Source organism: Helicoverpa zea, chromosome 4 (assembly GCF_022581195.2).
Source record: "Helicoverpa zea isolate HzStark_Cry1AcR chromosome 4, ilHelZeax1.1, whole genome shotgun sequence".
Classification (NCBI taxonomy): domain Eukaryota; kingdom Metazoa; phylum Arthropoda; class Insecta; order Lepidoptera; family Noctuidae; genus Helicoverpa; species Helicoverpa zea.
In genome coordinates, this window is record NC_061455.1 from 12,907,444 (window position 1) to 12,927,209 (window position 19,766).

The 19,766-nt window shown below is 35.0% G+C and overlaps 1 protein-coding gene across 1 annotated transcript; it reads left to right on the top strand.

Moving 5' to 3' along the window:
* Window positions 1-726: 726 nt before the first annotated feature.
* Window positions 727-1,889, top strand: LOC124630056. The gene has a single exon (XM_047163769.1). It carries the CDS (start codon window positions 727-729, stop codon window positions 1,564-1,566), a length of 840 nt encoding a protein of 279 aa, XP_047019725.1. The 3' UTR covers window positions 1,567-1,889.
* The last annotated feature ends 17,877 nt before the right edge of the window (window positions 1,890-19,766 follow it).

Below are 19,766 nucleotides of genomic sequence, written 5' to 3' on the forward strand. Positions count from 1 at the left end.
TATGAATGCTCTTACTATCTTTGTATGTCTCTTAACTAGACTTGGCACTATTTTTGAAAAAGAAATTACATACTTTTTAAAATTAAGTTATACGGTTAAAAAGATTCATAAACATCATTCAATTACCTAACCTCGAGACTTTAATTTATACTTATAATAATAAACAGGTTTTTTGTTGTTAGAATAGAATAGAATAAACGTTTATTTGTTGTTTTTTGTCCCTAACTCCAAAACCACTGAACCGATTTAAAAAATTCTTAATATTTGATCCCGGTTCATGCAGCAGTTTCTACGGGGCACGGGTTAAGCCGCAGGAAACCGGCTAGCACTTCATAAAACTTATTCTTCATAAAGATCTGTAGTGGGACCTACACTAATTGTTGACGCATCAATATTGTTCATACTGTACTTGCATTGTGTTCGCCTCCTCAGTTGTCCCGTATATCGCACTACCAACGCACGCTACTAAATATTGTGACCGTACCAAATCCTAGGTAACCTAATTGGAGTCAGAAAATAAAAGTGTATTAATTAGTATTCGGTTTATTTACTTATCTCTGAACACGACACCCCACCATCTAAATTGGTGACCCCGACGTGGAGAAAGTGTGAACTGTAACCAGTGAATTTGGACTTGTAATTCAGTGAATCGGACGACCGGGGCAACTCACACAAGTGTATGTAGTGTCGGCTTAATATTAGTGCGCGTCAAATTAAGAAATTATAATGTCGTCTGAAGACAAGAAGGTCGTTATTGAAGAACATCAACTGTCGTCCATCTCCATCACAGCTAGAATTCCGGAATTTTGGAAGAAGTCGCCTAGAACATGGTTTATCCAAGCAGAAGCAGTTCTAAATCCTCAGAAGATGTCCGACGAATCAAAGTACCAGGTCCTTATTTCAAAATTACCCCCAGACGCAGTTGAGCAAGTTACACAGATCCTTGTGGATCCCCCTGAGAAAAATAAATATGAGACCTTGAAGAATAAGTTGATATTTATATATCAAGAATCCGAAGAGCGGCAAGTAAAAAAACTCATTGGCGAAATGGAATTAGGCGACCAGAAACCATCACAATTACTAAGAAAAATGCAAGACCTAGCCAGGGGACGAGTAAATAACGAAACACTCATAGTTATGTGGCAGAATCATTTACCAAATTCGGTGCGAGGAGTTTTAGCTGTAACGGAAGAAAAAGATTTAGAGAAATTAGCATCAATAGCGGATAAAATAATGGAAACGACGACTCCCATACACAGTGTTGCGACTGTCAAACAGGAACCAGGCCCATCCGGTTCTCAGGACCAAATTATTTCGGCAATAAACAAATTGAGTGATAGATTACAAAATTTAGAGTCAAGATCACGAGGCCGTTCAAATAACTGGCGAAGGAATAACTTTAGACGCAACAGATCCAGGTCAGGGTCAAGAAGTCGCACAAGGAAATTCGAAGATCCAAATTGGTTATGTTTTTACCATTATAAGTATCGCAGCAAGGCAACTAAATGTGTGGATCCATGTAACTGGAAGAAAAAACACGACAAGGACAAGCCAGCGGAAAACTAGAGTCGGTGCAGTCTGCGACGGGAGGCTGTGACCGTGCCTTCGGGAATCACCGTCTGTGTGTCAGAGACAGGAAATCGGGCTTAAACTTCTTAGTGGATAGTGGTGCAAACGTGTCAGTGTTACCGCGGAAAGTAGCCTACATGAAAGGTAATACAAGTGAGTGTTGTTATAAACTCTTTGCCGCAAATGGAACTCAGATTAACACGTATGGTACATTGTACTTAGAATTAGATTTAAACCTAAGACGAGCATTCCGTTGGTTATTTACATTAGCGGACGTACAGCAACCAATATTAGGTGCTGACTTCTTAGCTAATTTTCAGTTGTTAATTGACTTGAACGGACGAAGGTTAATCGATCAAATAACTAATTTAAGCACCAAAGGCAATCTTTCTAATTCTAGTGAGCCCACTTTGAAAACTATCGTAAATAATTGCCCTTATTATGATTTATTATGTGAATTTCCAGAACTAACTAAACCAGTTTCGTACAAAGAAACGCCTAAACATAATGTTTGTCATCACATTGAGACCACAGGACCTCCAGTGCACGCACGAGCCAGGCAGTTACCACCAGACAGGTACGTAAAAGCTAAAAATGAGTTTAAGATTATGCAAGAGCTTGGGATTTGTAGGCCGAGTAAAAGCGCTTGGGCAAGTCCCTTGCATGTTGTTCCTAAGAAGGACGGGAATATTAGACCTTGTGGAGATTATAGACGTTTAAATGCGATTACCAAGCCTGATCGATATCCAGTTCCCCGTCTTCATGATTTTACGTATATGTTAGATAATAAAAAGGTTTTCTCAAAGCTAGATATAAATAGAGCCTATTATTGTGTGCCAGTTTCGGAAAATGACATTGAGAAAACTGCCGTCATAACACCGTTTGGTTTATTCGAGTTTGTGCGTATGCCATTTGGATTAAGAAATGCTGCACAAACTTTTCAACGTTTTATGCATCATACTGTTTTACAAGACTTAGATTTTCTTTTCAATTAGGTAGATGACGTCATCATTGCATCGGAAAATGAAGAGCAGCATAGAGAACATTTACGAAAAGTTTTTGAACGTTTTAATGAATTTGGTATAACGATTAATTTTTCAAAGTGTAGTTTTGGTAAAGATAAATTAGAGTTTTTGGGTTTTGAAGTCTCTACAGAAGGAATTAAACCATTAGAAGATAAAGTTAAAGCGATTATTGATTTTCCAAAGCCGGATACTGTAGAGGAACTTAGAAGATTTTTAGGCATGTTAAATTTTTATAGAGCTCATATACCTCATTCAGCTGATCATCAGGCAGCGTTAAATAAATATTTAGGGAATTCAAAGCGTAAGGATAAAAGTAAAATCAATTGGACACCTGAAGCTACGGAAAATTTTGAAAAATGTAAAGATGATCTTAAAAATGCTACCTTATTGTATTTCCCATCGGCACATACACCTTTGTCATTGATGACGGACGCATCAGACACAAGTGTAGGTGCAGTATTGCAACAAAAAGTTGATGGCAATTGGAAACCTTTAGGATATTTTTCGAAAAAATTAACTGAAGCACAAAAGAAATATAGTACATATGATAGAGAACTTTTAGCAATTTATTTAGCAATCATACATTTTCGTAATTTAATTGAAGGACAAGAATTAATAATTTTTACAGATCATAAACCATTAACTTTCGCGTTTACTAAATTAGGTACCAATAGAGAAACCTCTAGGCGAACTAGGCAAATTATGTTTATTAGTGAATTTAGTACTGACATACGACACATTAGTGGAAATAATAATATAGTTGCTGACACATTATCTAGAGTTGAAACAATAACATGTCCCACGACGTTAGATTTCGCAGAACTCGCCACTGCGCAGGAAGTTGACGAACAGCTTGCAAAATTATTGAGAGCGTCAAACAACAACAGTAAAGTAATATTGAAACGTGTAACGTTACTCGATACTGATAAACATGTTTATTGCGAAATGTCTACTAATAGTGCAAGACCATATTTACCTGAAAAATTTCGTCGCTTAGCTTTTGATTCTATTCATAATTTAAGTCATCCTGGTATTAAGACAAGTAAAAAATTAGTAAAAGATAGATATTTTTGGCCTGAAATGAATAGAGATATTGGTAAATGGGCTAAAACATGTGTAAAATGTCAAAGAGCGAAAGTTCAAAAACATACGGTTTCTGATTTACAGTCCTTTAAAAGTACTAAACGTTTTGAGCATATACATATTGATATTATAGGACCGTTACCAACCTCGCCAGAAGGTTATAGATATTGTTTAACGATTATCGATAGATTCACTCGTTGGCCAGAGGCATTTCCACTAAAAGAGATAACTGCAGAAATCGTAGCGAAAACATTATATGAAGGTTGGATTAGTCGTTTTGGTTGTCCCATAAAGCTCACTAGTGACCAGGGTCGTCAGTTCGAAAGTAACTTATTCAAAGAATTAATGATTTTAATGGGAATTATAAAGACACGTACAACTCCGTATCATCCTCAATGTAATGGTTTAGTAGAACGTTGGCATAGATCTTTAAAAGCCGCGTTAATGGCTCGCTTAAATAATAAATGCTGGGTTGACGAATTGGCAACTGTAATGTTGGGGTTACGCACAACGATAAAATTAGATACAGGCGTAACCGCTGCACAAATGTTGTATGGCAGTAATATTAGAGTACCCGGTGACTTTTATGATACAGCTGATTTGAAGATTAGCGATTCAGAAAATTTCGTAAATAAGTTAAAAGTTGTAATTGACGGGTTAAAGCCATCTAATAGGAAAAATAAGTCACCAAATAAGATTTTTGTGCATAAAGACTTGTATGATTGTGAATATATTTTTATCCGTAATGACGCAGTACGGAAACCGTTACAACCACCATACGACGGACCATATCGCGTCATAAGTAGAGATAATAAAGTATTTTGTATTCGGTTGCCCGACCGACAAGTTAAAGTTTCTATAGATCGTCTGAAACCAGCGTACATGTTAATAGAGGATGAATCGCAATCTAAAGTAGTGGATAATAGTAATAGGGATACCGTTTGTCGAAAAGTTACGAAAAAAGTAACAATTCAAACGGACGAACCCGATAGTAAAGTTTATACTACGCGAACTGGTCGAGTAAGCAAGAAGCCATTGAAATACCGATAAATTATTTTATTGTTAAAATGTCAATTTTGCAGATTTATTTAGGACATTAGTTTCAAATTGTGGTATCGCGATCTTTAATTTCATTTACGTTGAGACGATACATCAGTATAGTGGACTAAATTAGCAAAATGGGTTCTAATCAAACGAAAGAGAACGTCATTGTAAACGAAAATGTATCTAATGTGGCCCACATGCATAATAAGCTAAATATTATTGGCATAGTGATGATGGTTATTATAATAATGTTAATCATGGTATTTGCGTACGCACTGAAACGAAGATTCATTAGAGGCGTGAGAAAATGGTTAAGAAAAGAAATGGTAGCCAGTTCTGTAGCCTTACCTAGTATTAAGGTCGAAACTGTGCAACCTCAACATACAATGAGTCCGCCGTCAACAGCCAAAGTTGTGCTGTGATAATAATATGCTGATCAAGAACCTTCGTTCTCTCAAGTGATATTATATTTGTGTGAATGTGTAGTGAATGTTAAACAGTAGTGAATGTATATTTTTTATGGCGTCATCATGTCGGATACTGGAGACTCTTGGTCATTCGTACGAGTAGGCCAAGCGTGTAATTTTATTTTTTAATATGTATAGCAGAGTAATCCGGCATGATAACTACCTTTAACGTATTTCGTATATAATATACTTAGATTATGTATATTTCATGTTACCTATTATGTATGTAATCACATTAAATGTCAAGACGGACTCTCTAGAAGGGTTCCGCAACTGTAATAGACGTATATGAGTAGTGTATTACATAGATTTAAGGCAGTTACAGGACGTATTGTGTTATATTTTGTTTTTCGATCGTAGGACATTCTGCATAGTTTGTATTGTTGGTACCGGCCGGCCACAATGACTCCAAGAGAGGAGAACAGAGTATAACACAAAGGTTAAGAACATTTTGTACTTAGTTTAAGATTTTTTTTTTTAGAAAGTTTTATCCTTTATGAAGATAGATTTTTTTCTACTCTGTATTTGATATTCAATTTGTAATAATGAACATTTTGAACCTGCACTCTCAGGCACGAGAGGTGTATCTTTTAATCACTAAGCCATTAGGTACAAAGCCAGTAGTACTGAGACAAACATGCGCTTATCGCACAACCCGTCAAGCATCTTGTTTCAAAGTTATTATTGTATAAATGTATACTGTAAGCAAAATTTTGTTGAGACTGTAATTTAATAATATTGTTTGTGAACATTGTAAGCTTCTTGGATTATATAGCAACTGAATAAGAATATTTTTTTTGTAAAAAAATCTTTTGTCAAAATTTTTTTTAAAAAAAGGGGAGGAATGATGTAGTGGGACCTACACTAATTGTTGACGCATCAATATTGTTCATACTGTACTTGCATTGTGTTCGCCTCCTCAGTTGTCCCGTATATCGCACTACCAACGCACGCTACTAAATATTGTGACCGTACCAAATCCTAGGTAACCTAATTGGAGTCAGAAAATAAAAGTGTATTAATTAGTATTCGGTTTATTTACTTATCTCTGAACACGACACCCCACCATCTAAAGATCCTTTAATAATACATATGTAACACCCACTGTAACAATGGCACAATTAGACACACGCTCAGCTATTGGCTAACTCCTACATCTCACAAATGTTACAAACTTCAGTACTAGGTAAGTTGTTAGGCTAACTTGCCGACGACGCTCAGTTTACTACAAGAACTATAACTTATAATTTAATTAAGATATTTAAGAATGTTAGTTTTAAATTACTTATTTGTGCTGATTGATGTAGTTTAGATAGGGGGGAGGCCTCTAACAGCAGTGGAACGCAATTTAAGACCAAAGGTTTCAAAAGGACCGAGATGGTCATCACTTTGTTGTTATTACAAATTCAAAGATAGTAATACAATTAGCTACATAGAAACTGATATACCTAAAGAAAAAAAAAAGTTTACTTTTAATTGTTTGGCGCACTAAAAGCCAAATGTTAAAACTTACGAAGCAACTACAATTTCCAAGTACCATTACAAATAAATACAAGCAAGAATTTAATACATATGTATATTCCCCGAAATATTACGTAAAGCAAATATTCAGAGAGCAAGAATTTCACGCTACTGAAGATAAGACGCGTAAATACAAATATCAATATCAAGAGCAAATGGTAAAGTGGTCGGTTTTTGGTAGTCGGTACCATGTTGCGAATTTAACAGTATTAAATTATTTTCGATGGAATACAACGGGTAAGTTATTCGGCTTGCGGATACAAGTTTTACAATGACTGATGTTTGGCTTGTTTGTAAATATGTCTTTATGTTTTCATGATTGTTTTTTTTGATGCAGTAAATTGTTATGACATTTATGGTCACCCATCCAAAGCCTCATAACGCTAAGAGTTGCTTTATGCGACTCATGTGGACAGCCACGTAATTTTCTAATAGACGAAAAATGGAGGGTAACAGTACTTAAAAACGCAAATGCTTGCATTGTGCGAGAACATAGTAGGAAGATAATTCTCCTAGCTCATACCATGTTACTTACATTAACATCTTTATTCAAGAACATATTAAAAGACTAATGGCCTTACTACAAAAACTTTAACCACTGTTTTGCACTTGTCTAAAAAAAATGTGGCTCCAAAATGAACCATATGTCAACGTCATAATTTGACATTTTTTTAGACAAGTCTTAAACTGATGTTAAAAAGTTTTTGTGGTAAGACGGCTACTGTTTACATTTTAAGTTAAAGCCACATAATATATCACCAACCGCTACAGTAAGGTCGAGACTCGTAAAATAGCCTTTTGGGATCATTCGCGGAATAAAAGTTAGCGTTCAAAGTTTGATAGAAAGTTAGCTCAGTTGGAATACCTAGGTCTTTCAGGAATACATTTTTATTTCAGTGCTTGTCTGAATATTCTAGAATATTCGAGATGGCACTTCCATATTGATTACCATACTTGTTCTCTGTGTTGGGATTCGATAGAATTTGGATGCATTTTTTGATATGGAGTGAATCGGATTGCGATGTTTTTTTTAAAAAAAATAATTTAATATTTTCAATAAAATCTTTATAAATGAAAAAACTTCTAAAAATCTGTTGGACAGCCAATAATGAACTCATAAAGTATCTTAGACAGTGAAACCTAATTATTCGATAACTGTTAATTTTAATCCAATTCATTAAATTTCAATTCAATCCAAAAAATATGTATTTTGTTGTATTATGTTATATTTTCGCCAATTTCATAATGCAGTCGACGAAATTCCACAAAAAGAAACTTTTATAATTTCAATTTCACTTTTTCCTTCCATCCAAAAACTCTGAACCAACTGCACCCCCAAAAATTCGAACCCTAGAATGGAACCCTGATACAGTATACACAATACATTGACGGAGCAAGCCGACCCTCGTCACGGCAGATAACATCAGATCACGAGCGACGCAACTGGGGTACGTCACTAACTCGCAAATTACTCATTAATGGAATATTTTTAGCGTTTGTGTTTTGTTTCAGGGACGCGGTTTTTAAATATTGGAGGATTTTTTTTCTGGTGGAGGGAATCTGCTGCAGAAAGAAGAGGAAGAAGAAAGAGTGCGAATCCACCAAAGAATAAACATGCCAGCCACCGTTTTCATCCACGTTCCGTGGAGACTAGTCCAAACACAAAAAAACTTAGCCTATAACCTTGCTAGATAAATGGACTATCTAACATTGAAAGATTTTTTTCATAATACACAGCTCTTATCATCCAATAACTTCAGCATCATTATAATAATAATATCTGTTAATATACCACGAGGTTGTGGTCCATTATCTGCTCATTGGCTTCAAACTATATGTTCAGCGACCCACATCATTATACTAGTTTACCCAATTAAATAATTATTAAGATTCTTATCCTCACTGCATATAGGGTAATGAATGATAAAAAAACTGGCCAAGTGCGAGTCGGACGGAAGGGTTCCGTACCATCCAAAGTAATATTCTATATATATTTATGGATATCGAGCAAACATGAGCAAAAAATCATGTTTGTTGTATGGGAGCCCCCCAACTATTTATTTTTTTCTAGTTTTCAGTATTTGTTGTTATAGCGGCAACAGAAATACATCATCTGTGAAAATTTCAACTCTCTAGCTATCACGATTCATGAGATACAGCCTGGTGACAGACGGACGGACGGACGGACGGACGGACAGAGGAGCGAAAACAATTGGGTCCCGTTTTACCCTTTGGGTACGGAACCCTAAAAATACCAAAAAAGGTACAAGTTTGGGAACTATCACTGTTTCCTCTAAGCAATTAATAAGTTGAAATATACCACATCATTTGTATATGTGTTCTTAAACAGAACCAACATAAAACTGTACGAACCATCACTGTACCAACCAACTAGCTGAACCATTTAAGTGAAATTCACAGAAAACCCCCAATATAATAACAAAGAAATCAAGTGTTTACTAGCAAACGTACAGCGAATATCATTTTATATAAAAGCTCTTAGTTAAATCCTGAATCGAATTCCATTTGTAGTAACTTGTGTTAGGGTTACATTCGTTAGATTAAGCCTCGCCCGGTTCTCAGCGATAGGAGTCCACAGGGACTGCCAGGGAACGCTTGCGTCTACCAATGTGGGGTAAGGCATAAGCGATAGAGTTTTTTTGTTGAACGATGGTCCTTCAGTTGGACTCCGAAATTAAGTATCATAGTAGTTTTCAGTCAAATTATAAGCTCGCTTATCAAAGAAAGTAAGATGTCATTCTTGCAGAAACTTTATGCGTAATTCAGATCAGTTCATTTTTGTAACTATATCATTAGGCTCAATGTCTCATTCTCATTCTATAAATGGCCCATTAACCAATGTGCGATGGATTAAAATTGATTTACACAATTCTTTCAAATTAAAAGTACTACACTTAGCACCAAGACTAAGACGCAGTAAAGGCCTCAATGCCCGCTCCCGCTCATCACTTGTAACTTCCACCGAGACGAAATTGGACTCGAAATGATTGAATGCAGTTGTAAAAGCGAGTGGTTTGAAATATACGGAACCCTTTGTTTTAGATGTATTTATTACGGGCTCGCCGTAATAATGTGTAACTTTCATTTATTGCTCTCATGCAATTTGTAGGGAATGTGCATTTGTGTGCACAACTGCGCAGTATATTGTTGCCAGATGTGAAGATGCTGTGTTACGTAAATGTAAAGATTTTCTGGCTTTCCCCTTTAACGTGAGATGAGTGACTTGTGTGCTGTTGTTGTGTGAATATTTTGGCTGTCTGCGAATTGGGCATTCTTTGTGAATTACATTTTTGTGAACACTCTTGTGTTTTCCTTGACTCGAACACTAGAAATAGTTTTAAAGTTTGTCAAATATTTTTTATGAACCTTGGAACATACACATGTAGGTGTAAGACATAAAATGAATACTTCTCTAAAACAAGTACTCAATATTTAACTTACCTTATGCTAAACAAAAACAATAGACTCTCAAAAGCTAGTCCAAAAGACAGACATATAAAAAAGCAGATATCTCCATTTCACATTTGGTAATCTGACTGAGGATAAAGGATATTTATGCCATATTTAATGCCTCGTGTACCTCGTCAGCTCATTGATTATTTCCATGGTTTTAAATAAACTCCTTGTGCTTTTGTTTCAGTTGTCTAAGCCACAGATTATTCTTGCTTCTTTATTAAAAGCTGGTATTTTTCCGTGGTCTTGTCTTGTCTTTGGATTTCGTTGTGAAAGAGGTTTTGGTTTTGTAACTGTTGTTAAAATTTTTTAGTGGTTCAGGGTTGAGTGATTATTATAAATTGTTGGATGATGTATTAAAAAGGTGTTTTATAAATAAGGTACAAATAACTTGGTATGGAATAGAATGTATAAAAAGAAGTAAATATCAATAAAAAGAGATATGTACAATTTTATTGCCAACAAAAATAAAACAGCGAAAATCAAAGGATGTAATATTAAATGTTGCTAGCATAACTATTAATAAAAAATATATGTTCTGTATTTCAAAGCCAGGTTCAAAACCCACACAGTCAATTCCAAAAGAGAAATACTGACAATATTATGTACTTTCAGACCACATTAAATTCATAGAATTCACTCATTACGAAGCATACATATTCACCCATTACACAGTGGCACTAATTTCCAAAACTAATTGGTTTGGGAATCACTTTTCGTGTGTATTATTGGAATTATTATTCTATCACAATAGTGGGCTGTATATCTAATTGCTGGAGTTAATGAAAAATACGCACGCTTCGGTATTCGACATCGATCCGTTGACGCGTTCGCTGTTACGTGACTGAAGGGCTGACTGTCACACCGAAGTGTAATCAAGTAATAAATTAACGCGAGATTTTTTCTATGTAGCTGTTTAAAAAAATAAACTCAATTTTGTACTTAGTGCTGAAAATGAATCATCTTTATTTTTTTGCCGATCCCGAATAAAACTGGGATCTTCTGCCCTTATCCCAATTTTTTTTGTAATGATGTTGATGATATTTCGTTGTGCATTTTTTTTATAATAATGAACACCAACGGGCGGTCTTTGCGCATAATTATTTAATTCTCGAACAAATATTATTTTGTACATAATTAAATTTAACCCTTAACAGCCCATAAGTGTCTCGCGGACACATTTTTGCGTTTATGTTTTCATAAAAACGAAAGTATTTATTTTTATGAATCGGCCTTTTATCTAATTTATCACCAATGTTTTACGAATCTAAATGTGCAATGAAAATATTTGTAACATGAATAGTTTATTATTTTTTGTTAATAAACGAAAATAGTACTTCATCAACCCACAAGTGTCCAACAGACACAGTAACATTTTGTTTGATTCAAGTGTGAAGGTAGATTGTTTTTTATTTACATTTATTTATACATAATCTTATGGTGTCGGGTGCCATGCAAGATGTGGCAGGGTCAAATCGGGTAGCTACTCAACCATCTGAACCTGCTGCGAAAAGCAAGAAGCGTTGTTATATTTGCCCTTCGAAATTCTTCGGGCTTCTAAACAGTGTTGTGATAAATGCAATCGCAATGTCTGCTCTGAACATTCTGAAGAAAAAAAAAATGTATAATATCTATAAATGAATAAGTGTAAAAAAACATTACTGAAATACATTATACTGTCTTTTTAATTCAAAATAACTTTATTTTGCTTTGTCGTACCTTACCTACATTTATAAAGTGTCTGTTGGACACTACTGGTCAGTTACGTCACAAAAGCATTCTGGATAGTTAAGGGTTAAACTACTATTATTAAATATCAATATATAATATTATTTAATATCAATTTTATAACACTTACAACACAAGAAATTAAGTAATTTTTATGTTATAGTTTTTTTTTCTATAGTTCGTATAAGTCTAACAGCCATCCTATTTAGCTTAACATGCCGTTGGCGTCGTGGAATATTGGAACAATTTATGAGAAGACCTTTGTAATTTAGAAGAGCTCAAATTGAAGGTATGGAGCCTGACACCTTGGCCTCTCTGCGGAATTTAGATGACTCATTTTGATACGACCAAGACCTGTAAACAACGTCACTTATTATATGATCATCTTTTGTAGCGTTGGTATTTTTATTGCCGTATTTAGATTTTGCTGTGACTTTTAAAGCAGTTGTGACTTTTCGTGAGATTTTTTTGTATATAAATTGTATTTTTACATTTTAATTCTTATACACTCACCTAAAATGTTTTTGATGTGAAATTTTCAATAACACAGACATCCAAAATTGCACGAGGAGTCACACAAATAATTTCTTAATATTCTATTTTCTTTCGTAGTCTTCCTACTAAAGACTTAGTTCAATACTAATTTTTCATTCCACAGTAACATACCCAAACAGCCGTTCATTCCTTCAAAGATCGAACTCATCCAAAATTCCAGCCGATCCCTAGTGTTAATCCCAACATCCCGAAACACCGTGATAACACCGCAACGACCAACAGACGGACAATAGCCTGAATTATCTATACAGATCCGACAGGCCAACAGTTCGGTTTGCCTCGATACAAGGCGCTATTAAGCATTATACTCACTACGCGTCTATAGGAACGAAGCGTAAAATTGACTACATGTAACCTATGCGTAACTGATTATGCGTACTTTGGAACGCTCAGTCAGTGCAAGGCTTTATGCGTTGCATGGACATCTTCTCATCTGCCTAAACTTTTCTCAAGTAGGTATTATGTTATAGACTTCTTTGTAATATTTAAAATATCAATTGCACTGTTTTACATATTTTTTTTTGTTTTTTCCTCATATGGGCATTTAGTATAAATTGTAGATAACATCAAACCAGGAATATTTTTATTCGAAAATACTCTATTTTCTAAACCGGAACACCTAACAGTTTTGGTAAATACATTCGCGCAAATATTTAACGAACATGTTTTCGCTGTACATAGTTGAAAAAAAATCGGTAAAAAAAACTTTTAAGTTAAACGGTTTTATCTTATGTGTACTGAAAACTAGAAAATAAAAAAATAGTTACTTACCTGTCAACCTACGTAGGTGGTCTTGGTCATATTAGACTAAAATAAAAACGTGGGGCCCATTAACTATTGCTGTAGTACTTTCTTCTAGAGGTATAATAGGTGTGGATTGCATCGACTTACTATAATCGTAACTGGAGATTTTGACAATCAATAATCAGCCGTAGCGGCTTCACCAGCGAACGCCGAGCTCATGATCTACCAAAGTATAACGATATGCTTTGCCATAGGTAGGATTTCACAGGGGCCCCACGTTTTTATTTTAGTTTAATATGACCGGGACCACCTACGTAGGTTGACAGGTAAGTAACTATTTTTTTATTTTCTAGTTTTCAGTACACATAAGATAAAACCGTTTAACTTAAAAGTTTTTTTTACCGATTTTTTATTTTCTAGTTTTTAGTATTTAATGAAAATGCCTACCGAATATTCCTCATTCTATCTAATTCATTTAGTGCATCATTATTACACGGTCTCTTACCTGAAAATTTATTACAATCCAATTCCTCAATACATAGCCCTTCCAGATACTTTTTTTTGTAACGACCCCAAAAATCATCACATGACCTCTCCTGCTGTGGGTCAGCAGCGGTGAGGGAGTGCCAGACTCTTGACTAAAAATCGTTTTGTTCCGTCGTAGGCCTTTTATGTACCAGGGCCGCGGTAACTCTTTCGAACAATCTCGCAGCCCAGGCAGGCCTTGGCCCTGTTGGGCTCCGCTGGAGTTACTGACAGTTTTCTACTTGTGAAGCCCTTTCATTTGATACCCATATTGGTGGGATTGATAAAAAATTGTTATCAGGCATTTGGTAGCGGCGGCCATCTTAGATTTCAATTTTGCATAGTAAATTGTATTCTACTTGTTGAGACCTTTCATTTGATACCCATGTTGATGGATTTATAATACCTAAGTTATCCGCCATTTTGTAGAGGCCGCCATCTTGGATTTTAATTTTATATAGTACATTGTATTCTACTGGTTGAGAACTTTCATTTGATACCCATATTGATGGGATTGATAAAACCTACGTTGTCCGCCATTTTGTAGCGGCCGCCATCTTGGATTTCAATTTTTTATAGTATATTGTATTCTGCTTGTTGAGCCCTTTCATTTGATACCCATATTGATGGGATTGATAAAATCTACGTTATCCGCCATTTTGTGCCGGCGGCCATATTGGATTTACAATGTTATTGATATTACTATATTGTATTGTCATCGGAATTAAAGGTGTATACAAAATTTCAGATTAATCGGTTGACAGGAAGAGGGTGAAATTTGAATTACTAAATTTGACCCAAGAATAAATAAAACAAACGGGGTGAGCTAAATAAAACCGTTTAATAATAAAAATATAGACACCATTTTTTGGTGACCAAAACTTTAGCTCTGGCGTCGTATTTTTTCACTATGATTTTTCCCAAAATAAATAATTGATACGGAGCCTGGATATTGAAATAAATTGGGTCGTAAAAAATATTTTTTGCATACAGACCACTAAAGTAATGAAAAGGCTTATTTCTACTTACTTTGTAACGACGAAATGTAAATATGTTGGGAAAAATCCTGAAACTTTTTGAAAATGGAAAGCTTTAATGTTTTTTCTTTTATTAAATTATTTCCTCTCAGTAAATATAAGTTACTGCATTATGCTATTGCTTCACTACCACGTCATCAAAGTCTGTCTGTTCGAAAATATTACAACTTTATTAAATTCTTGCCAATTAACTTAAATTGGTCCCCAAATCTTAATTATAATTCCTTTCAAATGACGCAAGAGACAAAACTAGCCTAAATTCATCTACCCACCTCTTTCACTCCACTATCACTTTAAACCTCAGAAATGTTAATAAGCCCGCATTGTGGCGGACAAACAAAGTCGGGTAAATAATATAGTTTATATAACTGTTCCACTCCTTTCTCTTGCAAATCAACAGCCGGTCATTTAGCCTGAATTATTCATCGCTTTTCAGTCTTACTTTTCAAAGTCTTTTATTATTCAATATTCTCGATATTTAGCTGGTTCCCGGAAAGTTTTTTTAAGCGATCATTAAATTTCTGCCTTGAAACTTGATTGTTATATATTATCCAAAGTATACATGTATTTATTTTTAACAAAGACATTAAAGATAAAACTTTTAATAACACTAAATTCTTGCTACTTAGAATTTATTTGTTTCATAGTATTTTTTTTTTACACATGACACCCAACTAAGCCATTTTTCAACACAGTAGCACACACAAGTAAAGTTACAATACATCCAAATATACTACTCACTTATACCCACTTTCACAAAAAACAATACATACCCAACAGCTCATTTTTCACTTCCCACTAATACCCATCAAGATATACGGGCCCATCTCCAGATGAATTTCCCCCATAAAATACACGACACTTTGGGAATTTTTCACATGTGACCACATTTGCACCCAATACCCCATAGGTTTACCATAAAACGCCATGGCAACCTCTCAGCTAAATTGAAACTATAAACAAGAGTAGGTGAGGTGAAAAATCAATCGCGTTAATAGGAATTTGGGGGGACGGAATATGTTGCTGTTCTAAATAATTTTGGGTAGGTTTTTTTTTTGGTGAGAAAATTTGTTAAATTGAATTTGGGCAAAATATATGGAAGTCACATATTCCATGAAGAAGACATAAACTTAGATTATATTTACTCAAATTCGTATGTAATAAGCTTTTTACAAATCCTCATTAGTGAGACAAAATTTACAAAAAATCTGCGTATTTTGATCATTAACCAAAAAGTCTCTAGAGCCTTTCATTATTAGAGTCCAAATTCTCTTGGTCTTCTCATTACACCCAGTATTTACCAACTAACCTATTTATAGCCTAGATCATGACCAGTCCTGTCAATACCCGATTGAGAATCAATTAACAATCAGCTCCACAGTAAACGATATTAAACTTCAATCATTTCAATCACTACAGGTAATTGATTGACATTTTTCATTTCAATAATTGACATACAATGCTCCTCTCGATACAAATAACCTCATTATTTTAATTTGTACCAACATTCATTAAAATTACCTGTCCCAAAAACAATAAAAGTGTAACATATATGTACCGTTAAGGACCCATATGTGGTACATTTTGGTGAATTCCTAATTAGATTTAAATAACGTATTTGTTCAAGATAAGATTTACGCTAAAGACTGAATATTTAAATCATCCGTAATTTTCTTACACTTTCACAAATATATTGAACCTTTCAAGGTATTATCCAGATAAACTCCATCCAAAGGTTGTCTGGAAGAAATCGCTGACTAGCGATAAGACCGCCACTTGTACTCTTCTTTGTGTATTGTGATGTCCTGTGTTGTTAATTTTCTTGGTGTAGATTCAATAAAGCATAATATATCTATCTATCTATCTTTCAAAACCTACAAACCAGCAACCTTTTAAGTCCCTTAAAAGCACACACATTCACATACACCCACAAAAAATCATAAACGAGTCCTAAAAATCAAAAGCGCAATTTCCCTCACCAATTAAGATCCCAGTCAACAGCCAATCACGGTCCCTAATTACAGCCGTACACGGTTATTCAAACAAGTAGTAGTATGTAACATCAAAGTCAGCTAATAGAGCCTGCAGATAGGGCATCGTGCAAAATTGAATACGTCCCAGGACAATCTCCGCGATAGATGTGGTGTGTGGTACAAGTTATAAGCGTTGCGAGATTTGGTAAAACATGGTTTGTGTTTTGCGTCGAAAATAGAGTTTAGTTACATTATGCTCTTTATTGACAGATTCTTCTTTTTTTAATACATAATCATGACACAGAAATTAAGAATGCAATAAGTCTTAACATTGAAAATCTATACCTACTAATATTATAAAGCTGAAGAGCTTGTTTGTTTGCTTAAACGTGTTACTTTTCCGACTTTCTTCGGTCCGAAAATCTTTCAGTGTTAATTCAGGCTCTCCCACGGTACTCGGATTGAAAAGTAATTTTGAAACCCTTAAAAGTCTGATTCACAAAAGAAGGGACGAAACGGAACGTTTCTTTCTTTCTTTCTTTCTTTCGGGTAGTATTTAAACGCAAATCAAAAAATATCCTTTTTCTATGCAATAAGATTCCGAATTCCCATCAAAATTACTGATTGCACAGCAAAATATTCAACTCAAAATATCACTAAACACACTACAATTTATTTTCGCAGCGTACAGCGATTTTTCCTAAAGCAAAAGCTTTTTCATCAATGCACAGCTAATAATCTTAATGCACATTATACATGTTAACTCTTTTTCTTTTAAATATAGCTTCTATTTTTATATTATTTACAGCAGTTTTTCAGAATGAAACAGCATTTTATTTGTCTCAGTCATCTTATTATTTATTAATTACGGCATAATGAGACCAGCAAAAAAATATAAAATTAAATACAAAATTGTAATTTATTGAATTATTAAAGCGCGTCTTGCTTTCGCGGGGCGTACACGTTTCCTTTTTTGCCCTAATAATAATAGGCAACATTTTTAGCTTCTGCAGCTGGCGCCACGTACTTGAGTCGGATCGCAAGTCCGATGATATGCTTGCATATACGTACTATAGTTCTTTAAAAAAATAGGGCTGGTGCATTGTCAGTCATTGTCAGTATTTCCTTTTGGCATACATTTCATATAAGTAGTCATTAAAAGGCTACTACTATAATATCATATTTCAGAATGTTTATAGTCAGAATCATCTTTTGGCATAGTTTTGGAATTTTTATTTTCCTGTAAGAAGCATGCAAACAAGCCTGAAGCATGAAAGCAGGCATGCAGCATGTAACCAGGCATGCAACATGGAAGTAAGCATGCAACATGCAGCAAGCATCACTTCTGTCACGGCTCCGGCGCTTCGTGGCTCCGGCGGTCAAATGCGAGCTTATCGTCGCAGATGATTTTCACGCTCACCACCGCAGCTTCGGCTTACTGGCCGGCCGAGCCGGCCAGCCTCAACCGCGTTGGCGAGCGTTAAAATTACCTGCTCCTCAGCTCGCAGGCCGCCTCGCCCCTCCGCGCCTACGCGGTTTTGAATTGCACTCTAGGGGTAGGGCAGACAAGACTACGTGGAGTCGGTTTTGCAGCGATTTGTTTTCGTTACTAGCTTCAATTTTTAATACAATATTTTTTAATTGAACTCTATCTTACTCACTCGCGCCACTCTGCACTCCAGTGACGAAAAAGCGCGCGAAGCCGCGAACCTTTTTCAGTTAATTTGTTCTGTTTTTAGAAATAATGCAATGTGACAGGATTTTTTTGTTATAATAATCATTTAATTTGTCGAGCATGGCTTCTTGAAAATTAAGACAAATATGATGAACAGGTTTTGTTGTACTTACTGGTTAATATGCGACTGGGATAGTTATTTTGCTATGAAATATGGAAAATTTGCTGTGCAGTCAGTATTAATGCTATGTATGTAGTATTTTTGTACAAGAATAAATTTAAGTGTATTGCATTATAATAAAAAAAGCAATGTCATATTGATGTATAATTTCGAATTATCTGCAGTTTGAGTGTTGTTAAACATTTAGTTTATTTGTAGTGAACTAAGTTATTTGATGTAAAAAAGAATATAAATGATGAGTATTAATTGATAGGCGATTATTTATTTGATATGCAATTTATAATATCCCCTTTCTTTCTAACTTGAGTATGACTGAAAGGTTGAACCAAATTGGGACATAACTTTGAAAGTTAGGCTATATTTTAACAAAAAGCCTTTACAATAGGCTGAACTAACAGAATGTTTGAACAACCTTTATTGAAATAAAATAAAACTATTAAGTAAGCCTTTCTCTAAGTCCTCTCGTTACAGTATTACCTACTAAGATAAAATGTTCACAAGGCTTACTGATCGAATATATACCTACTAATAAATATAAATAAAATAAATAATGTCGGGACACCTTTTTCACACACAGTCGGTTAGCCCCATGGTAAGTTATTTATTAACTTGTGTTATGGGTGCTAACACAACTGATAAACTACATATAGCTACATATATACATATTTATAAATACACATCATAACACCCAGACCACGGCCAACAAGCATGCTCATCACACAAATGTCGACCGAACCGGGAATCGAACCCGGGACCTCAGGTTCGGCGGTCCGGCATGATGACCATTGCGCCATCGAGGTCGTCAAAATATAAAACTAAGGAGTTTGCTTTTTTTCTTAAATTCGCTAAAACGAAGCGCTGATAAGAAGAATTACTTCAGTCATAAATGGTCCATTTATCGGTGAAGGCTGTATGCACGGAGTTGCTCCCATGGAACGTAAGCGAGCTTGGTGGAAGCTAGTTTTCAAAATATCGCACCCTTAGAATGAAAGTGACCGAATGCAAAAAATGCAATTTGTGGGAAATGAGCAAAATCGTCATAAAAAAATCATATTACTGAATACATCTTAATATATCTCTTCCGTTTTTAATGGCTTACTATTGATTTTTACCAGATTTGTGGATTAGCCTTTTGAGATCACAATGACAATGCAAATTTATGTTT

Coding starts and splice junctions, on each gene's coding strand:
- LOC124630056 (XM_047163769.1), top strand. CDS start 727: ATGTCGTCTGAAGACAAGAAGGTCGTTATTGAAGAACATCAACTGTCG.